General features: G+C 47.1%; 1 protein-coding gene across 1 annotated transcript in view; it reads left to right on the top strand.

The window, feature by feature from the left end:
* Nucleotides 1-20,556, top strand: part of LOC121578095 (calcium/calmodulin-dependent protein kinase type 1D-like) — a 40,010-nt gene that overhangs the window by 564 nt on the left and 18,890 nt on the right. The window contains exons 3-8 of the mRNA XM_041892202.2: nucleotides 6,815-6,940; nucleotides 7,055-7,129; nucleotides 7,324-7,462; nucleotides 10,290-10,413; nucleotides 10,747-10,822; nucleotides 11,014-11,126. Coding sequence (XP_041748136.1) covers nucleotides 6,815-6,940; nucleotides 7,055-7,129; nucleotides 7,324-7,462; nucleotides 10,290-10,413; nucleotides 10,747-10,822; nucleotides 11,014-11,126 — 653 coding nt within the window. The remainder of the gene's footprint in view (nucleotides 1-6,814; nucleotides 6,941-7,054; nucleotides 7,130-7,323; nucleotides 7,463-10,289; nucleotides 10,414-10,746; nucleotides 10,823-11,013; nucleotides 11,127-20,556) is intronic.

The raw sequence follows: 20,556 nt of genomic DNA, 5'->3' as shown, positions 1-20,556 counted from the left end.
TTGGCATTTTTCAAACACCTGAAGCAGCTTTTTCCTACAATCTAGAGCCATAATCATTATGCTTAATTCTATGTAAAAAAATATATATGTTAATTTATCTTTATATCTAAGCATACCTCTTGAGCTGTCTGTATCCTCCTGACAGTTTTTTCTTTTTTTTTAAGGAACTAAATAGGCTTCTCTGCATCTCTGCTAAAACCTGGGTAAAAGATTGAAAGGAATGTGAATCTTATTCAGTATATCTAGTAACTGCTTGCCAGCATTTACATTTAAGTCATTTAGCAGGCATGACAGCTAAAATAGTTAGACAAGCTAGCTACTCTAACTTGATTGATAGCCTGAAATGGCCTCTTGGTACTGTAGCTAGTTATGATGTTGGGAGATTGGGAACCTATCTGGGTTAGCTAAAGCTAACAACAACAAAAACATTTAATAAATAAATATATATATAAACAGGACAAATCTGAGGGGACACGTGCCTGCTATGGGCATGACGCCTCACCTTTTTGGATAACTCACATCATCTAATATGAAGAACCTTCCTGGGTGATGCACGGCAGGCATTTTTAGCTTGGTTGTTTTCAATGGGCCTTTGTTGCTGGGTAGCGACTCTTGTCACCTTCTTAACTCAGACTAAAGGGCCATTATTACAGGATTGAGTGGATCTCCAGGAGACCTACTTTACCGGTTTCCAGAGAAGGATCCTAGTTTGGCACTATAATCCTGGACGGGCTTGAACATTCCACCAAGATTATCAGATTATCAGGACCCATGTCAGGGCAGGTCTTCTTTATCAATTGAAGTGGACCACTTGGCGCTCACACCATACAGCCTCTCTCACCTTAGATACGGTTAAACTAGGACCCAAGTATAGTCTGAGACAATTCTTTAGAGTTTTGAGATGAGATAGCAACAGTAACCAAAAGAGGACAGGACATTACAAAATTGAGTAAAAATCGTTGACCAATATCTGCCCAATGTGTGAGCGTACATGTATTGTTGAGTGTGTATGAGCCTGGGTGTGTGTTTGTGTGTGTGTGTGTGTGTGTGTGTGTGTGCGTATGTTCATGTAAGCTTATGGGCGTGTGCATGTGTGGGTGTATTCGTGTTTGCAGTGTTTCTCCTAGGATTCTTTTCAGCAGCAGTGGCAGAGTTAGCGGGAGGGGGGTGGGGGGGGGGGGGTGGGGGGTGCATATAAGGAAAACACTGGTGTTTGTGTGTGTTTATACAGTAAGTCCATGCGTGTGAATGTACAGTATGTGTGGTATAAGAGGGCTTTATGACTGTTTCAGAGTTTGTTGTGCTTTGCGAAATCAAATAGAAGAAATGGCATTGTCCAGTTGTCCAGAGTGCTCTGTCTGCTGGCCCCTGGCCTGTTTATCAGATTCCTGCTCAACTCCTAAGCCTCTCCTCAAGCAGCTTATATTCCAGAACATCCCTGGCTGTGAATGAGAGAGGCTGACGTTGAGAGAGGTGTGAGCCAGGCAGGTGAGCAATGATGTCATTACAGTGCAGGAACATCCTAACTCTTTTATAGGATTAGGGGTCTGGGATTGTGTGTCTGTGTGTTTACTGCGTGAGGGAATGAGTGTGCCTGCGTGCGTGAGTTTGTGCGTGAGTTTGAGTGTGAATTGAAGTATCTGTATGTGTGTGTTCATCAGACCTGGCTTCAATTAGTATAATTTTCTTTCAAAAACTTTAAGTGTTTGATGGAGCCTGCTAGGAGTACCAGATGAGAGGAATTAGCACTTTTGGAACTATTCAATTGGTCCCATTTCACCAGGGAGCGAAGTGGAAAGCTCAATCAAAGTGTTTGAAAGAAAACAAATACTGCAGTCTTTGAACCCAGGTCTGGTTGTGTCTGTTGTGTCTGTCTGTATGTCTGTCTCTCCCAGACAGTGATGTCTTTGGGCACAGACACACTCATTGCATCAATATCACAGGTGTCGGAATGTTACGGTCAGGCCCAGAGTGTCTGCCAAACAGAGGATTACCCTCACCTTGGTCTCCCTCAAACAGGGCAATTAGCAGATGGAGGGTAGATCCGTTTTGAGACTTAGGATCCTTTTGGCTCCCTCCCACGCATTAACACTAACTTCTCTCCTGACATCATGTTATGGCTGTGGTGTTTGTTTGGTCTGACGAAGAAAATACCCACCCATAGCCTTCTCAGGGTTCATCCAGGGTTGACTGTGCTAGATCAGACAGAGACAAACAGACACAATGAACAAATGAAGACCACAGTGGAAATAAGCCTCCGGCCTTTATTGTGTTTTTATCCGCAATAATTTTTTGTGTATGTAATGTTGTCTCCGGCTTGAGCAGCCTACTACTTTAAATTATCTAATCAGTTCAATCACTCAATCAATCAATCATCTCAGGGGTCCCTGTCCTGAGCTTCAGGCTGGGTTATGTAAAGTGCTTGAGCGCTAGTCCTGCCCTGCTGCTATTCACAGGCCTCACTAGCACAGGCCATACCTGAGCCTCTATCTGGGCCACCCTCGTCTCAATCCTATCTGTGTGTCAGCTATGAGCCTGGCAAGTGAGGCTGGGTGGTGGTGACTCCACCTACAGTACATGGCGGTAGGTAGCCTAGTGGTTAGAGCGTTGGGCCAGTAACCGAAAGGTCGCTCGTTCGCGTACCAGAGCTGACAACTTGAGAAATCTGTCGATGTGCCCTTGAGCAAGGCACTTAACCCTAATTTGCTCTTACTGACTGACCCCGTAAAACAACACACTTCACTGCACCTATCCGGTGTATGTGGCATTAAAACATGTTATTATTTAGTAGCCTTCCAAAGTGTGTAGGGGAGCTTCCGCCATTGGTTACACCTACCCAGTTCCTTCCAATCGGTAAACACCAAAGGGCTATCTGCAAATAGGGGTTGTTTTCGAGCCATTCCACTCTGTCTATAGCGCTTATTGGTTTAATTGGAGCAGTAATGTGACGAGGTGTGAAGGAAGGAATCAGGTGCAGGAGGTAAAATACAGAAGCGTCAAAACTAAACTAACAAGGGAAAACATCCACCTTGGCATAAACACTAAGAATAGTAGCTTAACCGAGCTACACGCTCTCACAACAAACAATCACTCACAAAGACAAGGGGAACAGAGGGAACGCTTATACACATACTAATTAGGGGAATGAGCACCAGGTGTGTGTAATTGACAAGACATGACAAGTGGAGTGATGAGAATGGGATCGGCAGTAGCTAGTACTCCGGTGACGACGAACGCCGAAGCCTGCCCGAACCAGGAGGGGGGGCAGCCTCGGCGGAAGTCGTGACAGACCCGATCCCCCGGTACAAACATCGGGGCCTCCCTGCGGTGGCGGTCAGCGTTGGCCTTCTGACGTTGGCGTTGGCCAAGTCTCCTCCGCGCGTCGAAACCAGTCATCCACCGCGGGAGCCTCGATCTGGCTCTGGTGCCACGGTGCCAGGACCGGTTGGTACCCCAAAACACATTGGAAGGGTGTTAGGTTAGTGGAGGAGTGGCGGAGAGAGTTCTGAGCATATTCTGCCCATGGCAGGAACACCGACCACTCCCCCGGCCGGTCCTGACAGTAGGTCCGCCGGAACCTACCCACATCTTGATTCACCCTTTCCACCTGCCCATTACTCTCGGGGTGAAAACCAGAGGTCAGGCTGCCTGAGACCCCCAGACGTTCCATGAACGCCTTCCAGACTCTAGACGTGAACTGTGGACCTCGGTCGGACACTATATCCTCTGGTACTCCGTAGTGCCGGAAGACGTGAGTAAACAGAGCCTCCGCAGTTTGTAGGGCCGTGGGGAGACCGGGCAGAGGAAGGAGGCGGCAGGACTTTGAAAAGCAGTCCACAACGACCGGGATCGTGGTGTTACCTTGGGAGGGGGGAAGATCAGTGAGAAAATCAATACTCATGGTCGTTGTGGAACTGGTAAAGGTTGTAGCTTACCCGCTGGGAGATGCCTAGGTGCCTTACTCTGGGCGCACACTGAGCATGAGGAAACATACACCCTCACGTCCTTAGCCAAGTTAGGCCACCAGTACTTCTCGGTCAGGCAGCGCATTGTACGACCGATACCTGGATGACCAGAGGAGGGTGACGTGTGTGCCCAGTGGATTAGACTATCACGGATAAGCGCAGGCACGTACTGCAGCCTAGCTGGACACTACGGTGGAGATGGATCTGTGCGTAATGCCTGCGCTATATCTGCGTCCATCGCCCATACTACCGGCGCCACAATGCAAGAGGCCGGGAGTATGGGGGTGTTGTCTCTGGGCCTCTCCTCTGTGTCATACAGCCGAGACAGTGCGTCTGCCTTCACGTTCTTCGTACCCGGATGTATGAGAGTGTGAAATCAAACCGGGTGAAGAAGAGGGCCCACCTGGCCTGGCGAGGATTCAGCCTCCTCGCTGCCCGAATGTACTCCAGGTTACGGTGGTCTGTCCAGACGAGGAAAGGGTGTTTCGCCCCTTCGAGCCAATGTCTCCACACCGTCAAAGCTCGGACAACAGCCAACAGCTCCCGATCACCAACGCCGTAGTTCTGCTCCGCCGAGCTAAGCTTCTTAGAAAATAAGGCATAGGGGAGGAGCTTGGGTGGCGTGCCCGAGCGTTGGGATAAGACAGCTCCTATCCCTACCTCGGACGCATCCACCTCCACTACGAAGGGTAGTGATGGATCGGGGTGAGCCAGTACCGGGGCTGAGGTGAACAGACCCCGCAATCTACTGAATGCCAAATCAGCCTCAGCAGACCAGCGGAGCCGGGACGGCCCACCCTTCAACAAGGAGGTAATGGGAGCTGCGACCTTGCCAAAACCCTGAATAAACCTTCGATAGTAGTTGGCAAAGCCAAGGAAGCGCTGCACTTCCTTTACCGTGGTTGGAGTCGGCCAATTACGCACGGCTGCAATGCGGTCTCCCTCCATCTCCACACCTGTGGTGGTAATGCGATATCAGAGGAAGGAGATTGACTGCTGGAAAAACTCACACTTCTCTGCCTTGGCATAAAGATCATTTTCCAGCAGTCAGACCAGTACTTTGCAAACCAGGAACACATGCTCAGCGGGCGTAGCGGAATACACCATCAATGTAGACCACCACACCACGACCAAACATGTCCCGAAACACCTCGTTCACAAAGGACTGGAAAACGGATGGAGCATTCATCAAACCGTAGGGCATCACCAGGTATTCATAATGCCCCGAGGTTGTGCTGAATGCTGTTTTCCACTCATATCCTTCCCGAATACGCACCAGGTTGTAGGCACTCCTGAGGTCTAATTTGGTGAAAAAACGGGCCCCATGCATTGACTCAATCACTGAAGGAATGAGGGGAAGAGGATAACTAAATCGTACCGTCACATTATTCAGTGGTCGATAATCAATGCACGGGCGTAAACCGCCATCTTTCTTCATCACAAAGAAGAAACTCGAGGAGGCAGGTGAAGTGGAGGGACGTATATACCCCTGGCGCAGGGACTCGGTGACGTATATTTCCATAGCCTCCGTTTCAGCCTGCGACAGGGGATACACATGACTCCTGGGAAGTACAGCGTCTACTCGAAGGTTTATCGCGCAATCCCCCTCCCGATGAGGTGGTAATTTAGTCGCTTGCGTCTTGGAAAACGCGAGCGTCAGATCATGGTATTTGGGGGGAATGCGCACCGTGGGGGTACCGTCTGGACTTTCCACCGTGGTCGCACCAATTGAAACACCTAGACACCTACCCGGACACTCACGCGACCACCCCGTAAGAACCCTCTGCGGCCATGAGAAATTGGGGTTGTGAAGGGCTAACCACGGGATACCCAAGACTACAGGGTAAGCAGGAGACTCAATAATCGTAATCATAGGGACTGGTACAGTAACTTCCTTAACCAACCCGGACCCTAATGGTCGACTTTCTAGTGCTCTGATGGGGAGTGGAATGGTTAGGGGAACCAATGAAATGCCTTGACAGTGTGCAAATGCCATGTCCATAAAATTCCCAGCTGCACCTGAATCAACTAGCGCCTTACACTAGGAACCTACCAAGTGATCTGGAAAAGAGATGGATAAAGTACGGTGCGCCGCAAAGGGCTCTGAACACGTTTGGGTGTTCGTTACCTGGGGTGATGCGTGAGTACCCTGCCTACCGCCTCCAGACCCAAAAGAACGTTGACTGTGACGTGAGGTGGATTGTCCCTTCGTGCCACCAGAGTGGCACTGTCGCTGTCCTCCTGCGCTCTCTCGTCCGGCGGCTCCTCCCAGCTCCATCTGCTCGGGGTCAGAGTCGTCCGGAGTGGGAACGGGCAGACCCCTACCAGGACGTCCTCTGGCTGCTAGCAGATTGTCCAGCCGGATGGCCATGTCCACCAGTTGGGATAACGATAGCATGGCATCCCGGCAGGCTAGCTCCCGTCGGACGTCCTCCCTTAGGTGGCACCGGAAATGGTCTGTCAGGGCCCGCTCGTTCCACCCGGACCCCGCTGCCAGCGTCCGGAACTCCAGCGCGTAGTCCTGAGCTGTCCTCGTCCCCTGCCTTAGATGAACCAGTCGTTCGCCCGCCTCTCGACCCTCAGGCGGGTGATCAAAAATGGCCCGAAAGAGGCGAGCAAACTCCCCGTAGTTCTCCAATGTGGTACCTCCCTCGTTCCATACCGCGTTGGCCCACACACAAGTAGTTCATTCGATGAGAGGCTAGAATCGTTCCTGGAGTTAATCTCAGAAATCCACAAATTGATGGAACCTAAAGCTCCAAAGGTTCATTGACCTTAGAGCTAAAACCTCTGGTTTGGAAAATGGACATTGCTATAACCTTTTTCTCTGTCTGTGTGTGGGTGTGTAGGGGTTCATTCTCAGAGGTGTATTTGGTGAGAGAGAAGAAGACAGGAAACCTGTATGCCCTGAAGTGTCTGAAGAAAAAACACCTCAGTTGTAGCAAACTGGAGAACGAGATCGCTGTGCTGAAGAAGTGAGTACACGCATGCACGCACGCACACATACACACACACACACACACTCATACTCTTACACACTCTCACACCTGAACAAGCTAACATCACATATCTCTCAATCTTCCTCTCAGGATAAGGCATGACAATGTGATTGGACTGGAAGATTTCTATGAGACTCAGACACACTATTACCTCGTCATGCAGCTGTGAGTGCAAACCATTATCACTACATAAGCTAAATACATGTATTAGCCTACAGATAAATGTTACTGTTTTAGAGAACTTGCTGTATCAGTAGGGTGTTTAATAAGGGTTGTAAAGGCTGATGATGATGATGATGATGATGGTGAATATGGTGGTGGTGGTGGGGAGATTCTGATGTGTGTGTGTTCTTTCCTAGGGTGTCTGGTGGAGAGTTGTTTGACCGTATCATAGATCGGGGGGTGTACACAGAGAAGGACGCCAGCCAGCTGGTCCGCCAAGTACTGCAAGCTGTCAACTACCTTCACGAGAACAGCATAGTGCACAGGGACCTCAAGGTATGTTACACACACAGTCAACATACCTGGTACAATAATAATAATAATAATAATAATAATAATAAACACAGACAGTCAATTTACCTGAGGGGTATCCTACGAAGCAGGTTTGAGGAGTTAGCGCGGTAACTTTGTTCAACTCTGAGTTCAACTCCGGATAACCAGTCATATGAAAGTGGCTCACTTTTTAGCCAGGTACGTTTCTATGGCAACAAATCTTTCAGAACTAACCTGCTCCGGGGCAGGCTAACTCACGGCTAACTCCACATACCCTGAATGAAACGACGCGAGTTGAGGACCAATGAAATCAGATTCCCTCCCTCTTCCCTCCCTCTTGCAAAGATTGCGTCATCATCCCCTTCATTTGAGAAAGATGACAGATTAAATATTTTATTAATCAAAAGGTTTTTTTGTGTAAAAAAATAGCAATGTAAAAACATATCACATTACACATTTAGTAATGACAGAATGCATTTTAAACTTCATGCAATGTAACCCTTTTGTATGCCTTAATAAAAAATTCATATTGATAGCAGTGGGAAAAAAGGTGTTTGTGCATTGATAAGCACACCAAAGCACACCAAATACGGCATTAACGATAAGTAATACAATACAGACACAATGGCAAGATAACTTTTCTTTCATTTTGATTTCAGCACAAATTAAAATGTGGCATTGACTCGCCCATGGATTGATGTTTCAGCATTGTCTCAATGAAGAGCAGTTACAAGCCTGCTAGAGTTAGCGGCAGGCCGACAAGCTAATCCACCGTTGTAGTACGGATGAAGCCTGAGCTGGAATGTGAAGCTAACTGAAGCTGGTTAGCTCTAGCTTGTTTCGTAGGATACCCCTCTGGTACAATAATAATAAGAAACACACACACAGTCAACTAACCTGGTAGAATAAGGGTAAAAGTACATTTTAATGTAGCTAAAAAATTAATAAAAAATTATAATATACAATATGCCATGCCAAATGTATTTTACACACACATTACTATACCATCAGTACATACAGTTGAAGTCGTAAGTTTACATACACCTTAACCAAATACATTTATACTAAGTTTTTCACAATTCCTGACATTTAATCCTAGTAAAAATTCCCTGTCTTAGGTCAGTCAGGATCACCACTTTATTTTAAGAATGTGAAATGTCAGAATAATAGTAGAGAGAATGATTTATTTAAGCTTTTATTTCTTTCATCACATTCCCAGTGGGTCAGAAGTTTACATACACTCAATTAGTATTTGGTAGCATTGCCTTTAAATTGTTTAACATGGGTGAAACGTTTCAGGTAGCCTTCCACAAGCTTCCCACAATAAGTTGGGTGAATTTTGGCCCATTCCACCTGACAGAGCTGGTGTAACTGAGTCAGGTTTGTAGGCCTCCTTGCTCGCACACGCTTTTTCAGTTCTGCCCACACATTTTCTATAGGACTGAGGTCAGATCTTTGTGATGGCCACTCCAATACCTTGACTTTGTTGTCCTTAAGCCATTTTGCCACAACTTTGGAAGTATGCTTGGGGTTGTTGTCCATTTGGAAGACCCATTTGCGACCAAGCTTTTACTTCCTGACTGACTGATGTCTTGAGATGTTGCTTCAATATATCCACATAATTTTCCTTCCTCATGATGCCATCTAAGTCCCTCCTGCAGCAAAGCACCCCCACAGCATGATGCTGCCACACCCGTGCTTCACGGTTGGGATGGTGTCCTTCGGCTTGCAAGCATCCCCCTTTTTCCTCCAAACACAACGATGATCATTATGGCCAAACAGTTCTATTTTTGTTTCATCAGACCAGAGGACATTTCTCCAAAAAGTACGATCTTTGTCCCCATGTGCAGTTGCAAACCGTAGTCTGGCTTTTTTTATGGCGGTTTTGGAGCAGTGGCTTCTTCCTTGCTGAGCGGCCTTTCAGGTTATGTCGATATAGGACTCGTTTTACTGTGTATATAGATACTTTTGTACCTGTTTCCTCCAGCATCTTCACAAGGTCCTTTGCTGTTCTGGGATTGATTTGCACTTTTCGCACCAAAGTACGTTCATCTCTAGGAGACAGAACGCGTCTCCTTCCTGAGCAGTATGACGGCTGCATGGTCCCATGGTGTTTATACTTGCGTACTATTGTTTGTACAGATGAACGTGGTACCTTCAGGCATTTGGAAATTGCTCCCTAGGATGAACCAGACTTATGGAGGTCTACAAATTTTTTTCTGAGGTCTTGGCTGATTTCTTTTGATTTTCCCATGATGTCAAGCAAAGAGGCACTGAGTTTGAAGGTAGGCCTTGAAATACATCCACAGGTACACCTCCAATTGACTCAAATGATGTCAATTAGCCTATTGGAAGCTTCTAAAGCCATGACATCATTTTCTGTAATTTTCCAAGCTGTTTAAAGGCACAGTCAACTTCTGACCCACTGGAATTGTGATACAGTGAATTATAAGTGAAATAATCTGTCTGTAAACAATTGTTGGAAAAATGACTTGTGTCATGCACAAAGTAGATGTCCTAACCGACTTGCCAAAACTATAGTTTGTTAACAAGAAATTTGTGGAGTGGTTGAAAAACTAGTTTTAATGACTCCAACCTAAGTGTATGTAAACTTCCGACTTCAACTGTATACACTGTTTACGCACTTTATTTTTTGCCCGAGCGGTTACCCACTTTTTACTGGAAAATGCATTGAAAGTATAGGGAGTTTTTCTCACAGCGAACAGCGATCAGTGTTTACCCATCTATTTTTTGTATACCATGCTGAGAGAATAGTTCCTCTGCCGCTTGTTGACCCTCTCCCCCTCTCTCTCCCTCTGTGTGAGAGCAGCCAGAGAACCTGCTGTACTTCGACTCAGACGAGAACTCCAAGATCATGATCAGTGACTTCGGCCTGTCCAAGATGTCCGACCACGGAGTGATGTCCACAGCCTGCGGCACGCCAGGATATGTTGGTAAGATTCTGTGGGTGTGTGTGTTTGTGTGTGTGTGTGTGTCAAATCAAATCAAATTTGCCACATGCGGCAAACAGGTGTAGACTTTACAGTGAAATGCTTGCTTACGATCCCTTCCCAACGATGTAGAGGGCTTGTAAGCAAGCATTTCATGGTAAAGTCTACACTGTTGTATTCAACGCATGTGACAAATACAATTTGATTTAATTTGACACACTCGTGCAGCAAGTGTGTGTTAGATGGTTGGTCATTGAAATAGAGAGTAAAGCTTCATTGCACAGCTAGAGAGGATTAGCATGGTATCTAATCCTGTGTATATTTGACCCTCTACAGCCCCTGAAGTTCTGGCTCAGAAACCCTACAGCAAGGCAGTGGACTGCTGGTCCATAGGAGTCATCACATACATCCTGTGAGTGCCTATCTAGTACTTCTAGATCTATATCTGCCAGCACCTCTTCTCAACCCTTTCATAATCTCAGGATGACTGCATTGTGAGATGGTATTTGTATATAACTTTTGGGAAAAGTTATTGTAATCCTATGATGAACTCTATGTTAACTCTGTAATAACTACTTTATGTTCCCTCTCTCTGTGTGACAGGCTGTGCGGCTACCCTCCGTTCTTCGAGGACAACGAGACACGTCTGTTCGCTAAGATCATGAGGGCTGACTACGCTTTCCACTCGCCCTTTTGGGATGACATCTCTGAGTCAGGTAAGACAAATACCACCACATCAACAACAACAACAACAACAACAACAAGGGTATTTAAAGTGGAACTGACAGCATTTTAGCAACATGAAATCTTATAAAAATCTGTTCATATACACCCCCAGGAAAAATATGACAACTTTATTTTTACATTTTCTGACAAGCGAGCACTTACACATGGTCATTTTCATGTTTTCATAAATTCATAGAATGTTTGGGAATGACGTAGAGTAAGGCATTTGTGAACATTCTACAGCAATATAGTGGGAAAGCGTCCGTGCTTTTGGACAATTAATAGACACTGCAGTAAATAAAAGTTTCCAGAGTCTACTCAGACCGGATTCTATGCAGACCGGCGCGCCATAGCCAATCAGAGCTACAGTAGGCCTATATTCAAACAAGCCATTTGCCACACGGGCCTGCCATCATTCACTTTGAACTGGACTGTGTGTTTACAGGCAGTAGCAACAGCGCAACTTTAGATCATTAGAACGCATTCGCCAGAAGCCACAAAATACACCTGAATGGATTTCTGCAAATATGTAAATACCACAAGAGTCTTACATTTGGGAACTTCACAATCCTAGTGATCAAACAACCATGAAAAGTTAGGCTATCACTCCCTCAGTTGCCTATGTACATCAACAACAACAAGATCAACAATTAATGCTAGCTAGGGCGAGATGAGCTCAAATCTAACGAGGGAACATTAGATAAACCCTCTCAAACTTTTTCAGCTAGTTGGCCGTCAAAATTGCACTGATAGATTGTCAGGTTTTGGCCATGACTGTTCGGGTTTTGGTCACTAGATGTCCCCATTGCACCTTTTTTGTACCTTTTGTTTTTCTTGCTCTAATTATTGTTTGCACCTGTAGGTCATTCCCTTGTTAGTATTTAAACCCTGTGTGTTCCTCAGTTCCTTGCTCAGTGTTTGTAGTTAGCACCCAGCCCCAGCCCAAGCCTTGTTTTATATAGATATTTCTCTGGTGGGATTTTCCAGAGGTTCTCTGGTTTAGTTCTTGTGTTTTGTTTGAGTAGTCTTTTGAGGTTTGTTTTTCCCTGCTGTTTTTTTACCACTTTGTGGAGTTTCTTTTGTTTTTTGGAGGTCTTCCTCTTTGTGCCTCTTGGCTTTATTTTTGGACATTGTGGATTTAGTTTCTTTGCCTGAAGATTTTGTTATTTAATTAAACCACCATCTCTAGTACTGCTGTGTCTGCCTCATCCTCTGGGTTCTGACAATTATTAGTGACTGTTTCTTGCACCGGGTCGTGACAGAAACACTGAGCCATTATTATGAACCCAGAGGCAGCCAGTACCCAGGATCTTTTTCCATGCTGTCCCACCATGAGGGGGACTGTCCAACGCCACGAGGCTGCTCTGGTTCAGCAAGAGGCCTTAATGGCTAGACATTCTCAACTTCTGTCAGAGATGCTGACTTCCATAAAGCAGATTTCGGATCGACTTTCCCCGGCAACCGCTTCTGCTTCAGTTCATCCGATTCAAGGGCCCCTGGCAGTTAATCCCCTGGCTGAACCTCGTCTGCCGCCTCCCCAACGGTTCTCAGGGGATCCGAGTGTTTGTAAGGGGTTTTTCACCCAATGTTCTCTCTCCTTTGAGCTGCAACCATCGTCGTTTTCCACCGACCGGTCCAAGATAGCATATATCATCACCCTGCTGTCGGAAAAGGCCCTAGCCTGGGCTACTGCTGTGTGGGATGCCCAAAGTCCCTGCTGTGCCAGCTACTCTACCTTTGCTGAAGAATTCAAGCGAGTGTTTCAAGGTCCTACCAACGGCCCTGACTCAGCCAAACAGCTCCTGACTCTCCGCCAAGGTCGGCGCAGCGTGACGGACTATGCCATCCAGTTCCGCACTGTGGCAGCAGCAAGTGGCTGGAACGACGAGGCGCTCACAGTGTGTTTTTTGAAGGGTCTTTCTGACACCATCCAAGATGAACTGGCCACTCGGGAACCACCGGACAACCTCGAGTCCCTTATCAAGTTGGCTTCACGCATAGACCAGCGTCTGAGAGAGAGAGAACAAAACCATAGACCGCTCACCCTAGCTCCTATAGGTTCCAGCTCCGAGTCTCCACCTTTATCCTCGCTGGCTCCACCAGAACCCATGCAGGTTGGACGCATCTCCCAGGCTGAGAGAGACCGCCGGATGAGGGAGCGATGCTGTCTATATTGCGGCAAACCGGGCCATTTCCGCTCCACGTGTCCCGGGCTCCAGGGAAACGCACTCTCCCGTGCAGGCCTGGGAGGACTGTAACGGGAAACATAACCTCCTCCCATCCATCCAACTCCCGCCTGCTCATTCCAGTTACCCTTTCCTGGGACGACCACGAAGTTTTCTCTTCAAGCCTTGGTAGACTCTGGAGCCGCAGGTAACTTCATGGATGGGATCTGGGCGAAGGAGAATGGCGTTCCTTCTGAACCTCTAAGTGACCCCATAAGGGTTACTACGTTGGATAGAAGTCCTTTGGGATCTGGACTTGTCACTCGTGCCACTACCCCCTTACGACTTTCAGTTTCCCAACACCAGGAAGTGATGAACTTTCATCTGATCTACTGTTCCGAAGTTTCCTCTCGTCCTTGGTTATCCCTGGCTTCACAGCCATAACCCTCACATCGACTGGTCTGTGGGCACTATCAAGCAGTGGGGGTCCCTACGTGCCAAGCCACTTGTATCTTCCCGAGTTCCCAGAGTTCTCCTTCCGAGTCTCTAGAATCCATCGACTTGTCCCGAGTTCCCGAGTGTTACCATGACCTCAAACTGGTATTTAGCAAACAGAGGGCCACCAAACTACCACCCCATAGACCTTACGATTGCACCATCGACCTGTTGCCGGGGACCTGCCCTCCCAGGGGTCGGATCTTTTCCCTTTCTCCTCCCGAACGAGCTGCTATGGATACCTACATCAAGGACGCTCTGACAGCAGGCCTCATGCGTCCATCTACCTCGCCGGCGGGAGCAGGGTTTTTCTTTGTGGCCAAGAAAGACGGTGGATTACGACCTTGCATCGACTACCGGGGACTCAATGCCATAACCGTCCGTAACCGCTACCCGCTACCCCTTATGGCCACAGCCTTTGAGCTGCTCCAGGAAGCAGTTGTCTTCACTAAGCTTGACCTGCGGAACGCATACCATCTTGTGCGGATCAAACCCGGGGACGAGTGGAAGACCGCTTTCAACACGCCTACTGGTCACTACGAATACTCGGTGATGCCCTTCGGCCTGACCAACGCTCCGGCTGTGTTCCAAGCGCTCATAAACGATGTGCTTAGAGATATGCTTAACATCTTTGTGTTTGTTTACTTGGATGACATCCTCATCTTTTCGAGCTCCCTTCAAGAACACACTAAGCATGTCAGACAAGTGCTCAAACGCCTCCTAGACAGCCATTTGTACGTTAAGCCGGAGAAGTGTGAATTCCATTCCTCTCGAGTACAATTCCTGGGATTTATAGTGGAACCCGGACGAGTCCAGATGGACCCCAAGAAGGTAGAGGCGGTAGCGGATTGGCCCACCCCCAAGTCCGTTAAGGAAGTTCAGCGTTTCCTGGGCTTCACCAACTTTTACCGCAAGTTCATCAAGAACTTCAGCTCGGTGGCAGCCCCTCTCTCGGCGGTAACCAAGGGTGGCAACACAAGGTTTCTGTGGGGAAGAGAAGCTGAGACGGCCTTCCAAGGACTCAAACAGCGCATCCTCTCTGCTCCCATCCTGACACTACCAACGGCGGATGAACCTTTTGTGGTGGAGGTAGACGCATCAGAGGTTGGGGTTGGAGCTGTCCTGTCTCAGAGGGGGTGAAGACAAGAAGCTTCATCCTTGCGCCTTCTTCTCTCACCGGCTTACCCCGGCCGAGAGGAATTACGATGTGGGGGATCGTGAACTCCTAGCGGTTAAGATGGCATTGAAGGAATGGAGACACTGGCTCGAGGGGGGCTTCTCAACCGCTTTCAAGTGCTTACGGACCACAAGAATCTGGAGTATATCCAGCAGGCGAAGCGGTTGAACGCCAGACAAGCTCGATGGTCTCTTTTCTTCAGCCGATTTCAGTTTATCCTCACCTATAGACCCGGGTCGAAGAATCTCAAACCGGACGCCTTGTCACGAATCTACTCTCCTGCCATTCGAGAAGATACTGACATGACTGTCCTTCCGGCCGCTAAGATCGTGGCTCCGATCTCGTGGCAAGTGGAGGATACCGTGAAACAAGCTCAAGCCATCGAACCGGGCCCTGGAGGAGGTCCTGCTAATCGGTTGTTTGTTCCCAAGGCAGCAAGGTCCCAAGTCCTTCGGTGGGGGCACTCCTCTCGCCTCACCTGTCACCCGGGCGTAGGCCGCACCTTGGAGTTCATCCAGCGTAAGTTCTGGTGGCCCACCATAAAAGAAGACGTTGCCACTTTCATCAAGGCCTGTTCCGTGTGCTGCCAGGGCAAATCTTCTCACCTCCGCCCTCAAGGACTCCTTCACCCTCTATCTATTCCCCACCGACCCTGGTCCCATATCTCGTTGGACTTTATTACTGGCCTTCCTCCGTCCCATGGTAATACTACGATCCTAGTCATCATCGACAGGTTTTCTAAGGCGGCCAGGTTTGTTCCTTTGACCAAATTACCTTCTGCCAAGGAAACAGCTGAGTTGGTGATTAACCATGTGTTCCGAGTCTTTGGGATTCCGCAAGATATGGTTTCCGACAGAGGTCCCCAGTTCGCCTCAAGGTTTTGGAAGGCCTTCTGCCAACTCATAGGGGCCACGGCCAGTTTATCTTCAGGGTACCATCCGAGTCCAATGGCCAAACTGAGAGGATGAATCAGGAGCTGGAAACCACCCTCAGATGCATGGTTTCCAACAACCCGTCCACTTGGTCATCCTTCATTGTTTGGGCCGAGTACGCGCACAACACCTTGTGCTCCTCCTCCACTGGTATGTCCCCGCATGAGTGTCAGTTTGGCTATGCACCTCTATTGTTCCCGGACCAGGAGGCAGAAGTCAGAGTGCCTTCAGCCTCGAGGTTCATCAGACGCTGTCGGCTTACGTGGAAGAAGGCACGTCTTAATCTTCTGCGTTCCTCTCAGCAGTACCAACGACAAGCCAACAGAGGTCGCCGTCCCGGTCCTACCCTGTACCCCGGCCAGAGAGTATGGCTCTCAACTAAGAACCTACCACTACGGGTGGAGTCTCGCAAGCTGTCCCAGAGGTTCATCGGTCCCTTTAAGATTGCCAGGAGAGTCAATCCGTTACTTTTCGCCTGCACTTACCCAGATCCCTTAAGATCAATCCAACATTTCACATTTCTTTATTAAAACCTGTTGTTTTTCTCCCCTTATCCCGGCAGGCAGACCTCCCCCTCCGCCCCGTGTCATCGGTGGCCAGTCGGCTTATACCGTCCACCGGATACTGGATTCCCGCCGGGTGCAGCGGTCCTGGCAGTATCTGGTGGACTGGGAAGGCTACGGTCCCGAGGAGCGCTCCTGGGTTCCTGCCAAGGACATACTGGACCCTGACCTCATTCGTCAGTTCAGGGCCCTCCACCCTGAGAAGGCTGGTAGGAACGTCAGGAGCCGTTCCTAGGAGGGGGATTCTGTCAGGTTTTGGCCATGACTGTTCGGGTTTGGTCACTAGATGTCCCCATTGCACCTTTTTTGTACCTTTTGTTTTTCTTGCTCTAATTATTGTTTGCACCTGTAGGTCATTCCCTTGTTAGTATTTAAACCCTGTGTGTTCCTCAGTTCCTTGCTCAGTGTTTGTAGTTAGCACCCAGCCCCAGCCCAAGCCTTGTTTTATATAGATATTTCTCTGGTGGGATTTTCCAGAGGTTCTCTGGTTTAGTTCTTGTGTTTTGTTTGAGTAGTCTTTTGAGGTTTGTTTTTCCCTGCTGTTTTTTACCACTTTGTGGAGTTTCTTTTGTTTTTTGGAGGTTTTCCTCTTTGTGCCTCTTGGCTTTATTTTTGGACATTGTGGATTTAGTTTCTTTGCCTGAAGATTTTGTTCTTTAATTAAACCACCATCTCTAGTACTGCTGTGTCTGCCTCATCCTCTGGGTTCTGACAATTATTAGTGACTGTTTCTTGCACCGGGTCGTGACATAGATGATGGGGAATAGTAGCCTGCTCATCCTTCTGCAGCTTGCCTGCCAATGCATGCTTGTCCAAACCCAAGTTTTGACAACTGAATGAGAACTTGCCTGCCTGCCTTCCCATTTGATCGACGCCAAATACATTTGATTGACAACTAAGAGATATGCTAACTGTGGATAACAGTCGTTCAAGTTCAGCATACTGTAGCTAGCTAGCAAAGTGATTAACATTTCTCGCTAACTAACCAAATCACACATGCAGCAGCTCTAGCTGTAGCCAACAAAAAACGATATGAGGGGGAAAGTTCGGTCACTAACCCACTCTTCTAATGACATGATATCCTCCCAGCAGCTAGCTAGCTAGCTAGCAAATGTTAGGCTCCGTGTTTTTAGCTTGATAAATAAATAGCTTGCTACGTAAATAGATACGCTAGCCCAGGGGTGTCAAACTCAATCAGCGCACGGACCATATAAAAAAAACACTACTTCGCAGGCCAGACATAGCCTATTTGTTTTTACCAAAAAACGTGCAACTACGACCCAAACTGGCATTTGTTTTATTAGAAAAAATATGGCCCTTTATAATGTCTACTTATGTACATAGTAGGGCTGTCCCCGACTAAAAAAAATCTTATTCGACCGAAAGTCGTCTGTTCTTTCGACCAATCGATTGTTCAAAATTCTTTCATGTGTATTTTTCCATAAATCCTGTGTGTTTAAAAAAAATCAACTATATGCATTGAGCTTGTCTGATGCTTTAAGCTTACGGTTTGATGCCTCAAGAGGGCGCCAGAGATCTAGATAACCAGAATTTAAAAAACGTAACCTGACCCAACTATTCTCCTCCCGCTCCTGCTGGCTTTCGCAGATTCTGCCATTGCTCTCCTGAAGTTGCCGGTAATAGGCTACACGAGGAGTTGGAAACCTTTCTCATGTGGAATGCCAATTTATCTTACTATTTCTACCGATCTGCGTGCCAGTTATGGTTTTCATATGCACATTTTTGTGAAACAGTTTCAATTAATTTATAATAAGGTCATATCTCAAAATCATGTGGTTAATCAAAATTCTATCCAAATCTAAATGACAATGAAACAAACATAAAAAGTAACTTCTATTGCCATTGCTAACTATGTAAAAATAACCTACATAAATCCAACAAATAAAAACATTGCAGCCTACAGGTACAAAATATCCTGATAAAGATAAATATTGTATAAATCATATTAGCTACACATGGCCTGTCTGCAAGGAACTTGAAACATTGTATAAACTATTAACTTGGGTCTGGCCCGAAGCTTGCGCTAGCGAACTTGCAACATTGTATAAAATATTCTGGGCCCTCAGAGTTTCCCTGCCAGTGAGCTTGGGACAGACACAGCTGTAGGCTATTTGTGCAAGGGATAAGAAGCAGTGCTTGACTTCGGCAGAAGCTCAGTCTGAGTACCAGCACCTCAAATGTTCTACTGCTCGAGCTTCTGTTCCTCTTATAGAATATTAGCTCAAAAGTATTGTGGAGCTCCTGCACCTAAATATAAACAGTACCAGCACCCAAAATTAGTACCAGAACCTATTTCAGTCCAAGTCAAGCACTGATAAGAAGCCTATTTTATGACGTTTCCACTGGATCAGAGCATTACATTTTTCCCTTTCATGCTGAGGGGTTATCGAAAGGGAGAGAGCTGGAAAGATTTTAACTATTGTAATTCTCAATGGATGTAAAAACAGACTTTGTTTACTTGCTGTTTGAGGTGAAGAAAACATTATTTTGAAAAGCTCCACAGGTCATTAGTGGTGGTGCTTTAAGCCAATCAGAAATACTATCAGATTCCAAAATGGGCACATTTACAGTGCATTCGGAAAGTATCAAATGGGCACTACAGTGCATTCGGAAAATATTCAGACCTCTTGACTTTTTCCACATTTTGTTACGTTACATCAATCTACACACAATACCCTATAATGACAAAGCAATTTTAGCAAATGTATTCAAAATAAAAAATGGAAATATCACATTTACATAAGTATTCAGACCCTTTACTCAGTACTTTGTTGAAGCACCTTTGGCAGCGATTACAGCCTCGAGTCTTCTTGGGTATGACGCTACAAGCTTGGCACACCTGTATTTGGGGAGTTTCTCCCATTCTTCTCTGCAGATCCTCTCAAGCTCTGTCAGGTTGGATGGGGGAGCGTCGCTGCACAGCTATTTTCAGGTCTCTCCAGAGATGTTCGATCGGGTTCAAGTCCGGGCTCTGGCTGGGCCACTCAAGGACATTCAGAGACTTGTCCCGAAGCCCCTCCTGTGTTGTCTTGGCTGTGTGCTTAGGGTCGTTGTCCTGTTGGAATGTGAACCTTCTCCCCAGTCTAAGGTCCTGAGCGCTCTGGAGAAGGTTTTCATCAAGGATATCTCTGTACTTTGCTCCGTTCATCTTTCCCTCGATCCTGACTGGTCTCCCAGTCCCTGCCACTGAGAAATGTCCCCACAGCATGATGCTGCCACCACCATGCTTCACTGTAGGGATGGTGCCAGGTTTCCTCCAGACATGACGCTTGGCATTCAGGCCAAAGAGTTCAATCTTGGTTTCATCAGACCAGAGAATCTTGTTTCTCATGGTCTGAGAGTCTTTAGGTGCCTTTTGGCAAACTCGGGCTGTCATGTGCCTTTTACTGAGGAGTGGCTTCCGTCTGGCCACTCTACCATAAAGCCCTGATTGGTGGAGTGCTGCAGAGATGGATGTCCTTCTGGAAGGTTCTCCCATTTCCACAGAGGAACTCTGGAGCGCTGTCAGAGTGACCATCTGGTTCTTGGTCACCTCCCTGACCAAGGCCCTTCTCCCCCGATTGCTCAGTTTGGCCGAGCGGCCAGCTCTACGAGTCTTGGTGGGTCCAAACTTCTTCCATTCAAGAATGATGGAGGCCACTGTGTGCTTGGGGACCTTCAATGCTGCAGAAATGTTTTGGTACCCTTCCCCAGATCTGTGCCTCGACCCAATCCTGGCTCTACGGACTATTCCTTCTACCTCGTGGCTTGGTTTTTGCTCTGACATGCACTGTCAACTGTAGGACATTATATACACAGGTGTGTGCCTTTCCAAATCATGTCCAATCAATAGAATTTACCAATGAAGTTGTAGAAACATCTCAAGGATGACCAATGGAAATAGGATGCACCTGAGCTCAATTTCGGGCTCAAAGGGTCTGAATACTTTTATTTAATTTATTTTTTTATAAATTTGCAACAATTTCTAAAAACCTGTTTTCGCTTTGTCATTATGGGGTATTGTGTGTAGATTGATGAGGGAAAAAAGTAATTTAATCAATTTTAGAATAAGGCTTTAACATAACAAC

This window comes from Coregonus clupeaformis, chromosome 12, assembly GCF_020615455.1.
Source record: "Coregonus clupeaformis isolate EN_2021a chromosome 12, ASM2061545v1, whole genome shotgun sequence".
Classification (NCBI taxonomy): domain Eukaryota; kingdom Metazoa; phylum Chordata; class Actinopteri; order Salmoniformes; family Salmonidae; genus Coregonus; species Coregonus clupeaformis.
The sequence above is the reverse complement of the archived record's forward strand: the minus strand, read 5'-3'. Positions and strand labels throughout refer to the sequence as shown.